This window comes from Kogia breviceps, chromosome 7 (genome assembly GCF_026419965.1).
Source record: "Kogia breviceps isolate mKogBre1 chromosome 7, mKogBre1 haplotype 1, whole genome shotgun sequence".
NCBI lineage: Eukaryota > Metazoa > Chordata > Mammalia > Artiodactyla > Physeteridae > Kogia > Kogia breviceps.
The window spans coordinates 25,759,377-25,780,979 of NC_081316.1; the positions used below are offsets into that span (position 1 = coordinate 25,759,377).

Below are 21,603 nucleotides of genomic sequence, written 5' to 3' on the forward strand. Positions count from 1 at the left end.
GGAATAAAACACAGACCTACTAGAGCATGGACTTGAGGATATGGGGAGGGGGAAGGGTAAGCTGGGACGAAGTGAGAGAGTGGCATGGACCTATATACACTACCAAATGTAAAATAGATAGCTAGTGGGAAGCAGCCGCATGGCACAAGGAGATCAGCTAGGTGCTTTATGACCACCTAGAGGGGTGGGATAGGGAGGGTGGTAGGGAGGGAGATGCAAGAGGGAAGAGATATGGGAACATATGTATAACTGATTCACTTTGTTGTAAAGCAGAAACTAACACACCATTGTAAAGCAATTATACTCTAATAAAGATGTTAAAAAAAAAAGTTGAAGACTTTAGCTCTAATTTACAAGAAATGAAGGACACAGAGGAACATGATAAAGGATAGTACAGGCTTGCAATCAGCTAAATCCAGACTGTGGGAAACTCAAGAACAGATGACCAGGTTTATTCAATGACAGAAAGAGAGAAAAGGAGAAGGAAGGAGGGATAAAGAGAAAAACTTCTAGAGTAAAAGGTTTAGGAAGCACATTAACCAATTGCACTTTATGAACTTTGATTGGATCCCTATTTGAATAAACTGTCAAAATCATTTGAGATCAGAAACTGTGAACACTGACTGCATTTTGATGATATTAAGGAATTGTGGCTTTGTGTGTAATAATGACACTGTGGTTATGTTTTTTTTAATTTAATTTTATTTTTGTCTGCGTTGGGTCTTCGTTGCTGTGCGCAGGCTTTCTCTAGTTGCAGCGAGCAGGGGCTACTCTTCATTGCGGTGCGCAGGCTTCTTATTGTGGTGGCTTCTCTTGTTGTGGAGCACGGGCCCTATGCGTGTGGGCTTCAGTAGTTGTGGCACATGGGCTCAGTAGTTGTGGCCCGTGGGCTTTAGAGCACAGGCTCAGTAGTTGTGGCTTGCGGGCTTCAGAGTGCAGGCTCAGTAGTTGTGGTGCATGGGCTTAGCTGCTCCGCAGCATGTGGGATCTTCCTGGACCAGGGCTCAAACCCATGTCCCCTGCATTAGCAGGCGATTCTTAACTACTGAGCCACCAGGGAAGTCCCTGTGGTTATGTTTTTAATGTCCTTATCTTTTAGCTATACATACTGAAATTTTATAGATGAAGTGATAGGATATATGAAATTTGCTGAGATAGGAGCACAGATTAAACAAGATTGGCCATGGGTTGACAACTGTTGAAACTGGATGATGAGTACATGAGAGTTCATTATTCTGTTCTCCCCATATTTATATATGTTTGAAATTTTCCACAATAAGCTTTAAAAGATGTTGAAGTTTTCAAAAGCATTAGGACAGTTCAATTTTTGACTTGTCTACAGTTTATGGTAATTGACAAATTCACTGTAGCATGGCCTAAGTTTCTATCTTGTATCTTTAAGAAGTATACCTTTCAAGGTACAAACCATACTCCTATTAACTTGTAATTACAGACTTCCTTACTGTTTAATACTTTCTTATATAAACACTGCAATGTCATATTTAAATTCCTAGGATGTTCTATAAAGTATTGTGCACAATAATTATAAATCAACCCACCTAAAAGAGGTCAATACTTAACAGCAATACACCATCTAATACTCAGTTTCAGACACAAAAAGTTATACAAAAAAGTTTTATTAAGTACAGTTTCATATTTAGAAGAACATCCAATATTACAATGTGATTGGATCTTTAGTATACATAATTTATTTCTTAAAATACACAAGTTATATACAGACACTGGAACACTCAGTCCCCAAAATACTCAATAAAGATGTCTGGGTGACATTTATAGAACTGACCTAGCAATTTTTTCTTCTCTTTGGCAGAAAGTTTTGAATCCTCATCAATATTTTTTAGTAAATTCATTAGCTCATCCTTGGTTGTCTTCCTTGTATGGTCAGAATAATCACTTTGATCAATTCTCTGGCAATAAATATATCCTTAAAGTTTAAAAGTAAAAAGTTCAGTTAATGAATCTATTCCTCAGACTTAACTAGAAAAATCAAGCAACACTTTTATACTTATATATATTTTTCCCCATTTTGTAAAATGCATGTAAAGATGCTAAGCACTGCTGACTTTCTAACCCTGTCAAGTTGCTTTTTGACATAAGGAGGCTCTCGGCTAAGTCTGGATAGCTCTGAGGAGATTGATTAGAGTCTAGTTGAAATTAAAGTGCAACTACTTACAGCAAAACACTTTCAAATAAACACCAGGAATTTATCCTTGTGAGACATGGAAGTAGTATTTCTCAGATTACCTGTGTCTCTGTTTGGATCTCTTCCCTTCTGAATGTCCATGAGCTTAACACTGACAATTTTATATAGAGTTCCAGGAATCTTAAAAAAAATAAAAAGAAGGAACATGGAACATTATTCAAATGCATTTTAATCTAGTGATCTATTATATAAGTTCAACTTAACTACTTTCAGAGTTTTACCTTAAAAACATCTTTTTGATGATCCATTAAAAAGAGTACCAGAAGATCAGTTTTGCCTTTGGATAAATTTTTATTGTCAACAATAGCTTTTGAGAATATCCTTTTCACAACCATTCGGTTGTCACTCTATAAAAATAAAACAACACACACCCAACAGTATATATTTTTAAGAATTGTAATATAAAAGGGAATGTTAAATATTAATAGCTGTTATCCATTTCAGCATAATTGATGCTGATGATGGATATGTCCTATAAATATTACAGATACTTAAAACAATTAACATTTAGACAAAGACTTACTTCTTTCTGTAATTTCAATTCAGAAGGATGTGCTGCAACAGCCATGAAATACAGTAGTCTTCTAAATTCTTCTCTATTTTGGGAATCCAAAAGCTTTAGAAAGAGCTGGGTAGCTTCTAATGCTATTTCAGTCTTCCCATTCACTTCAGCCAAAAGAAAAAAAATGCTTTTAATTTTGACCAGACACGACTATATCAAAGGGAACAAAATTCAAGTTAGAGCTTACGCTAATCAGTAAACTTATCCAAAACGATGTTCAAAAGCAAAACAAAAAAACTAGGAATTACAATGAATGACCAATACCATCAAGCAAGCCTATACTTGGGACTTCCCTGGTGGCGCAGTGGTTAAGAATCCACCTGCCAATGCAGGGACACAGGTTCGATCCCTAGTCCGGGAAGATCTCGCATGCCGCAGAGCAACTAAACCTGTGCGCCACAACTACTGAGCCCACATGCCACAACTACTGAAGCCCGCGTGCCTAGAGCCCATGCTCTGCAACAAGAGAAGCCACCACAATGTGAAGCCCATGCACCTCAAGGAAGAGTAGCCCCCGCTCGCTGCAACTAGAGAAAGCCCGCACGCAGCAACGAAGACCCAACACCGCCAAAAATAAATAATAATTTTTTTAAAAAAAAAAAGAAAGCCTATACTCAAATTGGCCAGTCCTAAGTCCTTGTCATAACACAAATCTTAAGATGTTAAATCTAACTTGGCTTTGTAAATAAATTCTCAGCCTATGTTTTCCAATAATTCACTACATTTCGAGGGTACACTATGTATACAGTACTGATGTATCCAACTCTACCTGAGAAAAATAAAGGATTCTCTGAAACCTGCAACTCGTTTTCAACAAGCCATACGGAACAGTCTGGCTCACTGGTACAGAGACAAAGCAGAGTGTCTGCCATTGTGAAGAGAATGAAGGGGGAATGGTGATAGTGCTGATAACACTTTCTGAAAAAGAGAATTGCTACTCTATGCTTATTAAGCTTCCAGTGAATGAGAGCAGCATTCTCCTGTAGCAACCAGAAGTCCCTGAATAACTTCAGAGCTTATTAAAGCCTCTTTCCAAATGAGGCCTAGAAATTTTGGAAAAAAACACACTTTCCATGGATTAATCCAGGTCCACTCTCAGCTTGAAGTAGTACCATTTTGGTTACTTTTGAGGACAAGTAACTTTTTCTTGTTCCCTCCAAAAGAGAAATTCTTGTATCCAGTAACATCTTACTTACCTAGGAGTTCTGCAATTCCATTATGAACATCAGATAGGTGATTTAACAGAGGTTCCCTACTACTGTAATATTTGCTAATGGCATCAAACAGAAGTTTTTTCACTAAGTCTATTCTATCTGGTTGCTCAGGAAAGTTTCTGCTTATGTCTACAACCATCTGGTCTGGAAGGTACTCCAAGCAGTCAATTGCTGAAGAAAGCCACTCATCTTCCCTATGGGAGAAAATAATTATTATTTTAAAAAGCAAAGGATAACCAACATACACTCAGTACCTAATTTACTAGCTATTTCAAGTTTCCTACCAGAATAAATCTCTATACACCTAGATAAAGAGGTGTGTAATTCTTTTTAATATATAGCTAGATCATGAATCAAAGATTAAAAAAGTTGGGTTTAATAGGTCTTTTTTTGTTGTTTTTTTAAGTGAAAACAGAATCCATCCACTACAATATAGGCCTGAGAAAGACATCAAAATTCAAACTCTGCTCCTTAAATTTACTATGAAGGTCCAGAAACGCTTAAGTTGCTTGCTCAGGGTCCCAGGTAGGACTAGATCCCAGATCTGACTCCTACACCAGCATTTTTCTAATATAGTATTGCTTACTTCAAAGCTCTGTGTATGATCTATCATCTCTAACTTTGGCCAGAAGACAATACAGGAAGATAAGGTACGGTTTCAAAATAATTAAATATTAATTACCATTTCTAATAAAATGCCAGTTGGGTAACTTAAGAAAATTGCTGCATTTCAAGGAACAGAATGACTAAGTTGTTTGGTTTTGTTTTTTAACATCTTTATTGGAGTATAATTGCTTTACAATGGTGTGTTAGTTTCTGCTGTAAAACAAAGTGAATCAGCTATACCTATACATATATCCCCATATCTCCTCCCTCTTGTGTCACCCTCCCAGCCTCCTTATCCCACCCCTCTAGGTGGACACAAAGCAGGAAGATCTAGCTGATCTCCCTATGTTATGTGGCTGCTTCCCACTAGCTATCTATTTTACATTTGGTAGTGTATATATGTCCATGCCACTCTCTCACTTCATCCCAGCTTACCCTTCACCCTCCCCGTGTCCTCAAGTCCATTCTCTACGTCTGTGTCTTTATTCCTGTCCTGCCCTTAGGTTCTTCAGAACCTTTTTTTTTTTTAGATTCCATATATATGTGTTAGTATACAATTTGTTTTACGCTTTCTGACTTACTTCACTCTGTATGGCAGTCTCTAGGTCCATCCACCTCGCTACAAATAACTCAATTTTGTTTCTTTTTATGACTGAGTAATATTCCATTGTATATATGTGCCACATCTTCTTTATCCATTCATCTGCAGAATGACTAACTTTTAATGTTCAATTTGTTTATATAGTTTAAAAAAAATCATGTCCTCCACTGCTGTGGACTCAGGACAATTAATTCTGGTCATCAGCTTCATCATAAGATGTAGATAGATGAACTTTAAGGTCAATTTCTGATTCTGTACTTAAAATTTAAGGTAATCATAAATTTTTTTCACGTTACTTTAGATTGTAGAAACGTAATTTAAATTCTTGTAGAATAATAAGCTTCCTCTTTATATAGAGTTCAGTAAGTAGTATGTTGGGATTAATTTTTTCACATAAGGGTTTAAGCTACCTTTTGACATTCAACTGTTTATTAATAATTCATTAGAATGTAGAAACGGCGAAGTACTAAAAATATAAGTTGTATTCCTTTCAAACATTTGCATCTTCCTAACTACTGGAACACTATCTGCTAAGGCAAAAATCACTAAAACTTAAATAAACTATTAAATACAAGATATTAACATTTAATAATTTTACTTAGGGGAAGAGTTTCAAGGTTATAAGGAATATAGAACTCCTCCTTAAGGAAAAATAAAATCATAATTCCCTTAGCACCTGGAGTAAAGCCTTCAAATTTTTAATCAGGAGAGTGTAGTTAGAGGTGAGAGCAAGAGTTATTTTCATTATGTTTCTTTAATAAAACTAGTTAATTTAAAATCATACTTATTTTTTTAATTGTTATTTTTAATATGGTTGTAAAACTAAATATAATGGCAGAATTCTTAAAAGAGAACTCATGTATGAAAAGTATAGTAAACTCAATAAAAAAATAGATTTTTATCACAACAACCAGGAAGTTGGTGATGCAGTCAAATAAATATATATATATATGCTTAACTTATAATACATATGGAATAAGTATATATTCTTTTTTTAACATCTTTATTGGAGTATAATTGCTTTACAATGGTGTGTTAGTTTCTGCGGTATAACAAAGTGAATCAGCTATATGTATACATACATCCCCATATCCCTTCCCTCTTGCATCTCCCTCCCACCCTCCTTATCCCATGCCTCTAGGTGGTCACAAAGCACCAAGCTGATCTCCCTGTGCAATGCAGCTGCTTCCCACTAGCTATCTATTTTACATTTGGTACTGTATATATGTCCACGCCACTCTCTCACATTGTCCCAGCTTACCGTAACTTCCCCCTCCCTGTGTCCTCAAGTCCATTCTCTACATCTGCATCTTTATTCCTGTCCTGCCCCTAGGTTCATCAGAACTTTTTTTTTTTTAAGATTCCATATATATGTGTTAGCGTATGGTGTTTGTTTTTCTCTTTCTGACTTACTGCACTCTGTATGACAGACTCTAGGTCCATCCACCTCACTACAAATAACTCAATTTCAAAAAACACATATTTAATACACATTCTAGAAGACTATGAAAGCATATATAGTCAAAGGAGTCTAAGAATTTGACAAATATGTTCATTTTGTTCCAGGTCCCTTTGAAGACCAGCCAGCTCTAAGAAGACCAGACAGCTCTAAGAGAGCAGACAGCCCTACATTTTAACAAAGATGGAACATAATAATTTTCTTCACTTGATGTGCAAGTGAGATATATGTGAAACAAAAATGAATATGAAAAATAATGACATTTAAATCTCGTTAATTTTGACCAAGGTAATTTTGTTCATTTTTCCCAATACTGATAATATCAACTGACAAAGCATATCTGATTGTATGGACAGAAGAAGTCAAAAGGTTATCTTAAAACTAATATCTTCCTATAAACACACTCAAATTATTATATGTATTTCCACATACTGAGATTCACTGTAAGCCTTGAGAATCCCTCGATCCAGAGAGTTCCTGTTGTTGACCAAGTCAGGCTGCCTCTTAGGTTGGGTAACTTTAGGTACCACCTCTTGCCGTTTGAGGAGGGAGTCAAGGAGTGGAAGGTCTATAAGTTGTAGCAGACGCCCAACTGTTTCTTCTTGCCATACTTCATTAATAACTGCACAGGGGAAATAACAAGGGGAAAAGTGACGATTAATAGTTACTACACACTCACCACAATATCTGCCTAGGCAGGTCTAAGCTAATAAACTTGTGGCAAAAGAAAAAAAGAAGAAGGAAAGAGAGTCAATTTTATGAAGTAGTTTCTTATAACAAAGTAAAACAATTCAAGATTTGTTTAAAGTGTAGGAGAACAGACTTTGGACAACAGGAATTCTTTTCATTTTTGTACTGTAAAAAGCAATATGGCTTGATAAGAGATCAAGTCATATAACATGTTAATAAGGACCTTGGAAGAAAGAATGATTCATTCAATCTGAAAACTGGTTTGAAACCATTGGCTGCAGATTATTCCGCTCAGGGTTTCCACAAGTGGGATGGGGGAGGGAAGGTGGGAATCAGTCATTAAACCACATTCCATTGCCACAGACAAGGAAGAACATATAACCCTGTTAATGTTTTAACATAATTCTCAAATTTTTATGTAACCTAATAAAATTTTAGGGAAAGATATATCTGAGAGCAGATTTCAAATAAATTTTTAAAAATCTGAGTGTAAAACATTTCAGATTTGAATCTCTGCCAGCTGATAGGACAAAAGTCAGTGTTCCAGAATTGCAACACTGATCTATTTGTTAAAGATAATAGACCTCTGTTAAAACTTAATATAAACAGCTTTAATACACAGTGTGCTCTTTCTTTATGCTTTGAATATCTAAATTCTAATAAAGGTTAAGATTGAAAAAATTTAAATAACTTTATTTGAAGTTAGTCTTCTAGTTCTTCCTGTATCATCTTTAGCTTACCTTGTGGAGTCAAGTTTGCAGAGATATTTACGTGAGGGGATTCAGCAGGCTTTAAACTCAGATTTTCCCACAGATCCTCTAAACTTGCAGATTTGATATCAGAGGACTTAAATAAGGCATCTGCATACCTAAAATGAATTTATTTCATAAATTCCTGTTTATTAGTAGGCCTACAGAAATATTTTTGAATTTGAGAGCTAAGAGTTTCTAGAAAGTTTATGTATTTCAGAGCAAAAACATAACAAATACAAATTCTAAGAATAGAATGCAATACAAAAACATCCCACCTTCTTTCTTAAGCCTGAATATACACACTCTACATAAATTCTCCTTTGAGCATTTAGATTTAAGTAATTCAATGACTAAAATGTTAGTTGCCGATTTTAAAGCATAATCAAACACAGTCAAACTTCATTATGTTCACTGTTTTTATTAGTTATCTCTCTTTCCGGGGCATTCTCTGGGAGATAGTGCTCAAATACAGAACTATACTCTCTTATTCATAATTCTGAAACCCAAAAAGCTTTGAAAAATTTAAAGTGTATTCAGAATTCATATAGTGACAAAACCTGTTCTGAGACTATCACAGCCTTTATCTATCCCAGTTAGTATGAATATTTTCACTGCAGAAATACTAATGTGTTTGATTACCAGATGCTGTCCCAGATCCCTCTCGGAGTATTATCTAGTAAATGATATATGTACATAATGACCTTTCTAAAATCTCTAAAGTTCCAAATTCCTAAACGCATCTGTTCCCAAAGGTTCCAGATAAAGCACGTGGACCTAATTTGGAAAGTACTGATTATGCCCTACCTTATCCTCCTACTTCCTTCCTATATAGAGAGAGGTAAATTTTATCATGTCTTAAATATAGAGTTTAAAAAAATATTAGAAAGTCAATACACTAAAACTCTGACTTTGGGTCAGATCTGAATTGTAAGAGCTTCAATTACATGGTCACCTTTTCAAAGCTTGGCTGAGGGGAATAAAAGGGAAAAGTTTTATCTCATGACAAATAACTAAGTTAGCTATGCACTTATCACCTACATCCATTTCAATCACTGGGTTCTACAATTCTGTCCCCCAGCCTCCCTTTAAATGATTCCTGCTTCTCCACCACTGCCGCCTACTTCCCCCTCATCTGTAGACCACAATATTGCAAGATTCCTCTCCCCATTAGGCTGTCCATATAGCTGCCTAAAATACAATCTCGTCATGCTTAACGTCTTTCTGTGGCCTCCCCAACATCTGTGTGATCACGTGCAAACTCCTTAAAATGTCCTATGAAACTTTCTGCATACTGGTTCCTTTCATATTTCACACCTGCTATTTTCTGGATTCTAGTGACAACTCACCTGCTTGTCTTCACCTCTCCTGTTCTCATACCACTTTGTGTATAAACTCTCTAACATTTTTTATACTGTAATTGTAACCTGAAGCAGAAAAATCAAAGTTTGCTGATGGTTTCTGCTAAACATATGAACAAACAAGAATTCTAGGAGATACCAAATAAACAAAAGTTTGCTCTACTTTATCAAATTTACCCACAGAACCAGATTTTAGCCCAATTTACTGTTCCAAAAAGAACAAAGACAGTCAGCATCTCATTAAAAAGTAGACAAAATCCTGCCAATATCCTATCCCCCCTGCCAATATTATGAGACTGACACGCTACCTACTGCACTAAAGAGGCACCTCCCCCTGCCAATATTAAATGAAAATCTAACACAGACTAACCTGGAAGGTGAAAACAGTTTGTTCTCTTTGCCTAATTGACCGTCTTGGTTAGGTATCGTTGTGAATCTATAAAGGCTGCAACTACTATCTTCAAATGTAGGTTTTTTGTCTTTTCCAAAGACTTTGGTCGGAACTGCTTCAAATACTTTGTAGTCCATAAGTGCTTGACACACTCTCACCACTTTGGCCCGAGGAATATCTACATCACCAAAGTATTTATTCTGAATTAGATGAGAAAAAATGACATCCACAGCTTCCGAACCAACAAAACAGTCATTGTGTCTTTTTAAACGATGCCTTCGTTTTTTCACCTCCACTTGTGTTTGAAGAGTGTTTATAATGCTGCTCCATACGTATGTGGCTCCAAATGGCTTCTGGGCTACACTGAAACCTGGAATGGGAAGAATCACAGAGTCACCTCACTCATTTGTAATAAAGGCTAAGCAATCCTTAAGCAAATCTCCAGTTATTAATAAGAAACAATTATGAGGGCAGCTTGTTATTGAAATATGAAATTATTTGTAGCAACTCATTAAAAAATGTAGTGCCTACTATATGCTAAACACTGTTCTATGTGCTAGGATACAAGAGTGGGCAAAATAAAGTCCCTGTTCTTACAGACTTATTCTTTGTGGGAAGATACAGACATTATGTATATGTTAGATCAGTGCCAAGAAGAAAAATAAAGCCAGGTAAGAAAGAGAATGCTGTTTTAGATGGGAGGTCAGAAAAGACCTCTTTGACATGGTGATCTCTGAGCAGGAGTCTGCTTAAAACCTGTGGGCAAGCTGTGCAGTTATCTGGGGAAAGAACAGAGAGAACAGAAAGAGCAAACGCCCTGAGGAGGGGGTGTATTCCGCTATGAGAACAGGAAGGAAGCCACCAGGACCTGAGTAGGTGACCAAGGGAAAGAACAGTAGGAAGTGAGATCAGAGAGGAGTGACAGTGTGGTTTGGAGTGGGGGATGCAGATCGAGCAGCACCTTGTGGCAGTTACCAATTATGTACAAGAACTCTATTAAATGCCTTATATAAATGCTCTAATCTTCAACAGCAACCCTATGAAGCAGACATCACCTCTATTTGAGAGATGGAAAACAGATTCACAGAGGTTAAGTGTAACTTCCAGACATTATATTGCAAGAGGTGGTACTGGGATTTGGTTCATGGTCTATACGATTTCAAAGCATTTATCAGTCAGATAAGGCAGACATACAGATAGACGGATGTATAGTTATAGATATACATACGCACACGATGCTTGTTGGAATAAACTAATTTTTTTTAAAGCTTCTTATTATGCAGACTCATGAGTTAAGTGCTTTGTTAAACAGGATAAACTAACAGTTTGGTTCCTGTTCAATAGGAGCTTATAGCCTATTGCAAAGATAGGAAAAGCACAGAAATAAAGTAAGGTTTTAGAAAACGTGCTTTCAAAGATCCATCACATTTTTCCTCATTTTAATAAATTGATATTTGGCATAACTACAAAGAAGAAAAGGAGAAACAATTAAAAGAAAATGGACCTTAAGTTTTAGTAAGCTGATGGAACTAAGTCTAGCGAATCGTCAGCCTGGTGGCTAGCTGGCTTGCTCTCTTTTTATGTAAACACATAGTATGCCTTTTTATGTGTTATACCTTTTAATGACCCTCTGAATATTCAGTTGTTCTCATTTTTAAGCCCCCATTTTTGTTAAGTATATAACTACTTTATTTTCAAGAAATTTTGGCAGAGAAGTTGAAGACTGATTACATCCCTTAAGGTAGTCTAAGAAGGAAAATAATATGCAACTGTACAACAATAAGGAATAAGGAGACTTATAATGAAAGAAACTCCTACTTGAAATTACCTTCCTGTTTTTTTAGATAAAATAAATATGTAAGATGAAAGCAAAGTTTCTGAAGCACATTAAAACTCCACTTGGGAATTCCCTGGTGGTCCAGTGGTTAGCACTCCTGCTTCCACTGCCAGGGGCCCGGTTTCCATCCCTGGCTGGGGAACTAAGATCCTGCAAGCCATGCGGCGTGGCTGAGAAAAAAAAAACAACTCCACTCTATGCACTAGAGTCATAAATTTTAAGTGGGTCATTTGAAATTCATCTTTTTGTGCTGCAATAAATATAGGGAGTGTAGTGAACCACAGTGTATTCACCTATAGTGTAATTTTGTAGCTACCATAAAAATTACTAACATGCACACAAACACAGAAAACCCTTTATTGTTTGTTTGTATATTTCCAATACCAAAACTAGATAGGTAATTTTACTATCTATCCGTTATTATGATGTTAGTTTAAAATAATCATCAAGGGCTTCCCTGGTGGCGCAGTGGTTGAGAATCCGCCTGCCGATGCAGGAGACACGGGTTCGTGCCCTGGTCCGGGAAGATCCCACATGCTGCGGAGCAACTAAGCCCGTGAGCCATGGCCGCTAGGCCTGTGCGTCCGGAGCCTGTGCTCCACAACGGGAGAGGCCACAACAGTGAGAGGCCCGCATACCGCAAAAAAAAATAATAATAATAATCAGCAAGATTGTAGGGTTTTTTAATTAATTACTTAATTAATTTTTATTTTTGGCTGCAGTGGGTCTTCGTCACTGCGCATGGGCTTTCTCTAGTTGTGGCGAGCAGGGGCTACTCTTCATTGCGGTGTGTGGGCTTACTGAGGTGGCTTCTCTTGTTGCAGGGCACGGGCTATATGCGTGCCGGCTTCAGCACTCGTGACACATGGGTTCAGCAGTTGTGCCTCATGAGCTCTAGAGCACAACCTCAGTAGTTGTGGCACACGGGCTTAGTTGCTCCGTGGCATGTGGGATCTTCCCGGACCAGGGCTCGAACCTGTGTCCCCTGCATTGGCAGGTGGATTCTTTTTTTTTTTTTTTTTTTAACATCTTTATTGGAGTATAACTGTTTTACAATGGTGTGTGAGTTTCTGCTTTACAACAAAGTGAATCAGTTATACATATACATATGTTCCCATATCTCTTCCCTCTTGCGTCACCCCCCCTCCCACCCTGCTTATCCCACCCCTCTAGGTGGTCACAAAGCACCTACCTGATCTCCTTGTGCCATGCGGCTGCCTCCCACTAGCTATCTAATTTACATTTGGTAGTGTATATATGTCCATAACACTCTCTCACTTCATCACAGCTTACCCTTCCCCCCCCCCATATCCTCAAGGCCATGCTCTAGTAGGTCTGTGTTTTATTCCCATCCTACCACTAATCTCTTCATGACATTTTTTTTCTTAGATTCCATAAATATGTGTTAGCATATGGTATTTGTTTTTCTCCTTCTGACTTACTTCACTCTGTATGACAGACTCCAGGTCTATCCACCTCATTACAAATAACTCAGTTTCATTTCTTTTTATGGCTGAGTAATATTCCATTGTATATATGTGCCACATCTTCTTTATCCATTCATCTGTTGAGGGACACTTAGGTTGCTTCCATGTCCTGGGTATTGTAAACAGAGCTGCAATGAACATTTTGGTACATGACTCTTCTTGAATTATGGTTTTCTCAGGGTATATGTCCAGTAGTGGGATTGCAGGGTCTTATGGTTGTTCTATTTGTAGTTTTTTAAGTTCTCCATAGTGGCTGTACCAATTTACATTCCCACCAACAGTGCAAGAGGGTTCCCTTTTCTCCATGCCCTCTCCAGCATTAATTGTTTCTATAGTTTTTGATGATGGCCATTCTGACCGGTGTGAGATGATATCTCATTGTAGTTTTGATTTGCATTTCTCTAATGATTAATGATGTTGAGCATTCTTTCATGTGTTTGTTGGCAATCTGTATATCTTCTTTGGAGAAATGTCTGTTTAGTTCTTCTGCTGGCAGGTGGATTCTTAACCACTGCATTACCAGGGAAGTCCCAGCAAGATTGTTTTTAATTATCAAAATTATATTTTAAAATGTCAGATACTTCATAATTCATTACTAAACAAAGAAGGAAGTAATTGATGCTAGTTTTCCAAATATGTAAGCAGTTTTTTTTTTTTTTTTTTGCGGTATGCGGGCCTCTCACTGTTGTGGCCTCTCCTGTTGCGGAGCACAGGCTCCGGACGCGCAGGCCTAGCGGCCATGGCTCACGGGCTTTGTTGCTCCGCGGCATGTGGGATCTTCCCGGACCGGGGCACGAACCTGTGTCTCCTGCATCAGCAGGCAGATTCTCAACCACTGCGCCACCAGGGAAGCCCTATGTAAGCAGTTTTAAGAACTGAATTATGGAGACTCAACTAGATAAATCAGGCTGAAACTAGACTTACTACTGGTACTGTATTTAGTCTCTACTGAGTAGAGCCAGAATCATGCACTGGATGGAATCTCAAAATATGTCCAGGTCATTCCCCTGGTATCCAGAACTTGGAGTAGCTGTACTGTTTCCAGCCACTATGACTAAATAAAAGGAGGATTAGCACTTAATATTCTTAACTTCCTAACACACCAGAGATTATAGCTGAGATTTAAATGAACTTAATGTCTGTTCTTTAGTCTTTTTTCAAATCTTCATTATATTATTAATAGTAGCTAACATTTGAGGACTTACAATATGACAATCTCTGCCTTCACTCATTTAATCCTGATAAAATTCTCTAAAATAGTTATTAATAATCCTATTTTGAAGAAATTGAGGCTTAGTGAATTAAACAAACTTACCCTCAGTTTTACAGGTAGTAAATATATACTAGCTTTTCTTAGTACTTAAATATATTGAAAGTAAGTCAGCAGGGCTTCCCTGGTGGTGCAGTAGTTAAGAATCCCCCTTCCAATGCAGAAGACATGGGTTCGAGCCCTGGTCCGGGAAGGTCCCACATGCCGCGGAGCAACTAAGCCCATGCACCACAACTACTGAAGCCCTTGTGCCTAGAGCCCATGCTCCACGACAAGAGAAGCCACCGCAATGAGAAGCCCGCGCACTGCAACGAAGAGTAGCCCCTGCTCGCTGCAACTAGAAAAAGCCCACACGAAGCCACGAACACAGTGCAGCCAAAAATAAATAAATTAAATAATTTTTTTTAAAAGCTTTGTAAAAAAAAAAAAAAGTTAGCCGATAGTTTTAGCATTAATCTTTCATTGAATACTTGGATTAACTGAAAGAGCTTTAAGTGAGCCAATGAGATTAAAGAAACAAAAAAACAACTTCAAGATTTTTGAATCCTTAACCAAGCTATTTAAAAACACTTAGTAGTCATTACTCCTAAAATAAGATAGTTATCATAAATTCTATGATATATACTATCCGTAGTACACAGGAAAGGAAAATAAGCAAGGTTCAAACTTGTAGAGCTCAGATTGCCTATTAAGTACCAACAAAACAGACTTCTGGGCTAGTAATAATACTAAAGATGAAACACATAAATCATAACAGTTGAGCTACAAGTAAGTTAGCATAAAACCCCTAAAAGATAAGGCTGACTCACTTATTAATTTGAGATCAATAAGACAACTGATGGGGGTGAGTGAAAAAGGCTAATCTTCACAGGGGAATTAAGAAATAAAGAATATATTTCCCCATATTAACTTGCTGTTTAAATATGGAAAATCAGAAAGTCTTGCAGGTTGAATAACACAGTATAAAAGATTAAAGAACAGGTTAGAGCAGGATAGTAGGCACCTGTGAGCCATACAATGTTTCCAGAGTTCTCCAGGCATAATACAATTCAGCCCTTTCAGGTCCCCTCTCTGTTCTCACTGACCATTAATTCCCAACCATTGCATCCTGGTTGCAAATATCCTGGGATATTTCCCCTTACGCATCACCACCCACAGACTCGAACTAACTCATGTTCATACAGGTATTTTAATACACAATCTACCCTGGACTTGACGAGTAAATGTGCCAAAACCCACACCAGGATAACCTGTTTTTTTAATGCTGACTTCACCAGTTGAACACAGATCCCCCACATGCTGGTCTGAAACTTCTTATTTATCATCATCTAAGAGCTGAAATGAACATTGGTATCGCTGACCATGGCCCAGTAAGATGAATTATTGTGACTTCTAAACAGGATTCGAGAGACCCGAAGTATACAATGAATGTTTTGTAAGTCTAGCAATCAGAATTTAAGCTTCAGCTTGTCCTCAAACTTCACTTGCATATGAGCTTGACAATTCTTTAAAATTCATCGCTATCTACATCTTGATGCTTCTTTGTTTACATTTGGTTAAGCATGTTCTAAAAGCATCATGACCTAATGATCAAAGTCTAGAGACCAGCTGCAATAACCCTGAATAACAGACTTAACTTTTAAAATTTGTTTTCTTCATTTACTGAGACAAGAATTAAACACTATGTTTAAGGTATGTTTCAGGTCTAAACTGCTGATTGTAGGACTTCAGAGACTAAAATTATATCTCTCTCCATTTAAACATGGTCATTGAACACCAAACAAAATATGTAAGAAATGAAGCATAGGAACAAATTTGACCTGTCGGATAAAAAGCTTTGAGAAGCTATCAAGAGGCTCAGAAACTGTTTTAAACTAGATCTATAACATACTACACATGCTCTTGAGCACTATATAAATCTAGGCTAGTTAACACTCAGTTTTCAAGCAGGCTCATCTTTATCTGTGTGAAAACAATAGCTATTTTTCAAAAGCAAAGACCCATCCTTTGCATATATTTGAAATCTACCCAAAAAAGGTTGCCAGTCATAAAAAAGTTCAACTTTTAATATTGAACTTATGTGTATTTATAATACTACTAATAATCACCTTTACTTCTAAAAAGGTACACTAAATAATCAAGTTATTATAATAATAATTCCTTAAAAATCAAGTCATAAGGGGGCTTCCCTGGTGGCGCAGTGGTTGAGAGTCCGCCTGCCGATGCAGGGGACACGGGTTCGTGCCCCGGTCTGGGAGGATCCCACATGCCGCGGAGCGGCTGGGCCCGTGAGCCATGGCCGTTGAGCCTGCGCGTCCGGAGCCTGTGCTCCGCAATGGGAGAGGCCACAACAGTGAGAGGCCCGCGTATCACAAAAAAAAAAAAAAAAAAAAAAAAAAATCAAGTCATAAGGCAGATAGGCCAAGAAATTACATTTACTCATTAAGTCACAAGGGTATAATCAACATCAACCATGATCTGTGCAGTCAGCATCAACTATGGCCCTGCTGTGAAAACCAATTTAAGGATGAAAACAATTCTATAATCATTTCAATCAGTGAGATTATATCAACTCCTTAGAAGATCAACAGACACATTATAAAACTGGATCCCACTGTAAGGTAAACATACACACAAGAGTTACTAATACATGCTACTTCTAAATAAATACGTAACAATTTTATTTTCATTTTTGGACATTACACTGCCCCCGCCCCCAACACACACAGAATAATTCAGATAGCTCATGTTAGGCAGTTTTGCACAAAACTTAAAGAAACAGTGAACTAGTGCCTTATTTCATTCAAATTTCCTTATACTTCACAGAGGTTCAAATTATTCAATACTTGTTAGTTGTAGATTATTGCCAACTATTAAAATATTTTAAAGAAGGGTTAACAGTGGTTCTTAGTGGGTGATTTTACTCCCCTCCGACATTTGGCAATGTCTGGAGCCATTTTTGGTTGTTATAAGCTGAGGAGGGAGAAATGCTACTGATGTTTAGTGGGTAGAGGGGCCAGGGACACTGCTTAACATTCTACAGTGACAGGGCAGCTCCCGCAACAACAAAGAAAATGTCAGCAGCGCCGAGGTTCAGAAACCCTAGGTTAATTGAATACTGTTTAGACATGGAAACTTGTGTTAATGCAGCAGGCACAGTGCTAGGTTCTGTGAATAGAAAAAGACAAGAGCGTGGGTTCTGGAGTCCCAGAGAACTTGGTTCTCTATTCTTGGCTCCATCATTACTAATAATGCAATCTTGGGCAAACTGCCCAACTTTTCTGGTGCAAAACAGAGTTTAATTCCACTTCTCTCAGTTATTGTGAAGGTCATCTGAGATATATATGTAAAGTGGCTGGCATGTATCCAGCAATTAACAGATGTATAAAAGCGAAAGGGGAAATTGTCTCAATCTAGAAGAGCCAAAGGACATGTGGATTCACTGTAATGTAATATCCTGGATGGGACCCTGGAACAGAAGAAGGATATTAGGCAAAAACTAAGGAAACCTGAGTAAAAGTATGGACTATCAATATCGGTTCACTAATTGTGACAAATGTATTACACTAATGTAAGATGTTAATCATAAGGGAAACTGAGTGAAGGGCATATGGGATCTCTGAGCACTAACTTAGTGACTTTTTGTAAATCTAAATATATTCTAAAAATGTTTAAGTTTATTTAAAAAGTAAAGGAAAAAAAAAGGAAGGTCTCTTTCTTCCTCTTCCTTTCTTTGAACTAAGAAGACAGTCCCCACCCTTAAAGAGTTTACCCTTTACCTATTCATACCACTTGGATGATGATGTCAAGCTCTGAAGAGTAGTCAGTCAAATAAAGACCACTAGCAGGTGAGAAGACAAATGTGACACATGCCAGAAGATTTAACTCCTCATCAGAAGATAACAAGTATATAAAATCCTAAATCATTTAGGATTTGAGAGAATTTTACTTAAGAATTTTTTTTCAGAAGGTTTTAAAACATTACTCACAGAATTGTTAAGACAAAGGAGGACTACATTTATTGGAAATTAACCAAAATTTCATGAAAATAGATAAATGTAGAGAGCTCTGCTTTGAGTGTTAAAACGAGGCAGATGTAGGGCTTCCCTGATGGCGCAGTGGTTGGGAGTCCGCCTGCTGATGCAGGGGACACGGGTTCGTGCCCCGGTCTGGAGGATCCCGCGTGCCGTGGAGCGGCTGGGCCCATGAGCCATAGCTGCTGGGCCTGTGCGTCCGGAGCCTGTGCTCCGCAATGCGAGAGAAAAAAAAAAAAAAACACTAGGCAGATGTAACTGAGTGGGGAAAACTTCCTATACCCCAATATCAATACTGCAACACTTTTACTGCATATTGGTTTTGGTAATCCAAAGTTTGTTTTCCTCTTACACAGCATTAGAGATGTCATGCTGAAGACTGACATTGCCTCTGAAAAGAAGGCTGCAGGTAAACTATGTAAAATAAATAAAGAACAATTTTAGAATATGTTTAGAGAACTATTAACAAAAGTAGGCACTGGCCCCTGCTTTAATTCATACAGATTAATGAGATAGCATATGGGAAGTACTTTGAGCTCCCTGGAAAAGTGATACCAGGTGAATTCAAAGAATTAGGTTACAGTATAAAGGGATAACAGGATAACATACCACTTTCTTGCTTGTCTATATTAAAAGACAAATTTCTTCAAACTACTTACTAAAGGTTAGCATACAGACTTTATTTCTTCTACATAAATCAGGTCCCTGGTTGTTACAGCCCCTTTAAACTATGGAATTACTAATAGGTAGAGAAACAAAATTACAAAGCTGCTTGCCAGAGGACACAGAAAGAGAATGGCAGGGAACCAAGAACACAGGCTCCCATTACCATGCTGGCTAGGACTGTGACAAGGCAACTAAAGAGTAGGAAGGGGGATGAACATAGGATAACAGGTAGGGTTCCAACTGTAGCAACCAAAACAGATGAGAAAACGCAATGGGCCCTTCTCTGCCCGCTACACCTGGTGTGCAGAAGACAGGGGTCCTTTCCTTGGGTTCAAATTCGATAACCAGCACTTCAACTCTTCCCTCAGAGTCATCTACTTAATTTTGAATACATATTCCCTTATACGAAGAACCTGTTCACTAATGACCAAAGCTCAGAACAGGTATTTCAGCTGTTAGAGAAGACAGGACTTTTAATCACGTAAAATTTGGCAATTTCTTTCACTCAGAAAGTAAGCCTAAAAACTTCTCAAGACTGTTTCCAATATTATTTGATTTTATATTCCTAAACGATGAAGTATTTCCCTTCTCTTCACACTGTAAACTCTGGAGAAATTCTGAATGTAGCCATCATGTGCTTATTTGAATCCTTTTAATTGGAGAGTAAGATTGATGTTAAGATCGTTCTTAGAAAAGTACAAATGAAAAGTGGTTCTCTATCACAATTTATCAATAGCATTTTGAAGATTAAAAGGAGCATTACTAATTGTAAGTTAAACAGAAAACTGGGGTCACTGAGATGCACCCAATTTGTCCTATGTCAATCCACTGACCACTGTCACCTTGAGGAAGGAGTCACAGTTTCACTGGTTTGCTTTTACAAATGAAAGGCTTAATAATAAGGGAACTAATTCCTACAGCAACCCACATTGTAGCTACAGAAAGGGGGGAAAGTTGTAACTTCTCTAAAAGGAAAACAAAAAAGCCAAGTATTATCTGTACCCCTTAACTCTATTAACTGAGACGTAGGGTATGCTAAAATCGTAACTTTAGAACCAATCATCGGATTCCGTTCAATTGTTTGGACATTTAAAGAAACCAAGATGTTAGCATACTAACATCCTAAGTAACCTGCCCCCCAGGACATGATTAAGCTGGCAAAATTCACCAGTGTCTCTCCTTATCTCCTGCAACCATTGAAAAGGAAAATCAAAACCTTCTATTCATTGAAATACTGTTTATCCAGAAAGTGTAACTAATAAACACCTTTTATGCCAAGTTCCTGCCAGTAGAACTTAGTATAACAGAAACCTCTCACCACTCCCAGGAAGAGTCTGGCCAACAAACTGGGCAACAGAGGCACTGGGCCCCTGGCCATATTGTGGAAGTCAAAGTTTGTGGCTGACACAGTAACCAGTAGTGATGTGGAGCACGTCTGGAGACCTACTGCAAGCGCCCGGCACGCAGCTGGCGCACAGACTAGCGCGCGGTGAAGTTGAAGTCCAGGTAACTTAGGAGAAAGCTGGCTGCGAGGGCACCAGGGTCCGGCACAGCAGCTCACCGGCGGGGGCGCCGGCCCGAGCGGCCACAGCTGTGCGGAGCTCGCGGAGGCGGCCGCGGACCTGGCTGTACCTGGCGGGATCCACCGCCCGCGCGAGAACCTCAGCCTGCGCCCCCGCCCACCCCGTGACCCCCAGCGTCCCCGGACCGGGTCCTCAGCACCTACCGGGAGGCCTCTGCGCGGGACTCTGGAGAGCCGACAGGTTGAGCGCCGCCGCCTTCTCCCGCACCGTGGCCATGGCCGCAGCAGCGCGGACACCACCGCCCCAGACCGCCGCACAGCGAAGTGGGCGCCAGCACAGCGGCCGCCAGTTAACTGGCCCGGGATGGGGCGGGGCTCCCGCCAGGCCCCGTCCCCGCCCAGTGATCGGCCGCTTCGCGCCGCACGCCGCCGGTCACGTGCAGGCTGGGGCCGACTGTAACCTGAGGCCCCAAGGGCGAGGAAACGATGCGGACCCCGCCCTCGAGGAAGCCAGGTGGGAAGTATTTCGGGGTGCTGCGCCCTGCGAGTCCGCGCCGGCCGCACGCGGCCCGCATCCCGCCCCCGCCGTCGGCACAGCCCAGGCGCAGTCAGAGGTATGTGCGCGGCAGGCTCAGACCAGCTGGGTGCAAAGCGCGTCCCGCCGTGGATTAGCTGTGGGGCTCGGCCAGCTGTTTAACTGTCTTGGGCTTCTGTGTCCTCACCTGTGACGCGAGGGCAGTATTAGTATCCGCCTCGCGGAATATTTTTAATGAAGATTACACGAACCAATTCATATATTTTAGTTGTTGGGTCTGGAACATAAGTGCTTGAAATTATGTCACGGTGATAAGTTCCTCGAGTTTTTCACACATCCCCACCTGTAAAGAACAAATCTTTATCTGTTTCAGGAGAGCAATGTTTAGAGGTCAC

General features: G+C 39.0%; 1 protein-coding gene across 1 annotated transcript; it reads right to left on the reverse strand.

The window, feature by feature from the left end:
- Positions 1–1,623: 1,623 nt before the first annotated feature.
- DEPDC7 (DEP domain containing 7) lies at positions 1,624–21,236 on the reverse strand. Its single transcript, XM_059069875.2, has 9 exons — positions 20,878–21,236; positions 9,837–10,227; positions 8,097–8,224; positions 7,099–7,288; positions 3,983–4,194; positions 2,748–2,890; positions 2,446–2,571; positions 2,266–2,344; positions 1,624–1,945 (listed from the first exon to the last, which is right to left on the reverse strand). The coding sequence occupies exons 1-9, from the start codon at positions 20,948–20,950 to the stop codon at positions 1,752–1,754; spliced, it is 1,536 nt and encodes a 511-aa protein (XP_058925858.1). The 5' UTR covers positions 20,951–21,236; the 3' UTR covers positions 1,624–1,751.
- Positions 21,237–21,603: the final 367 nt, after the last annotated feature.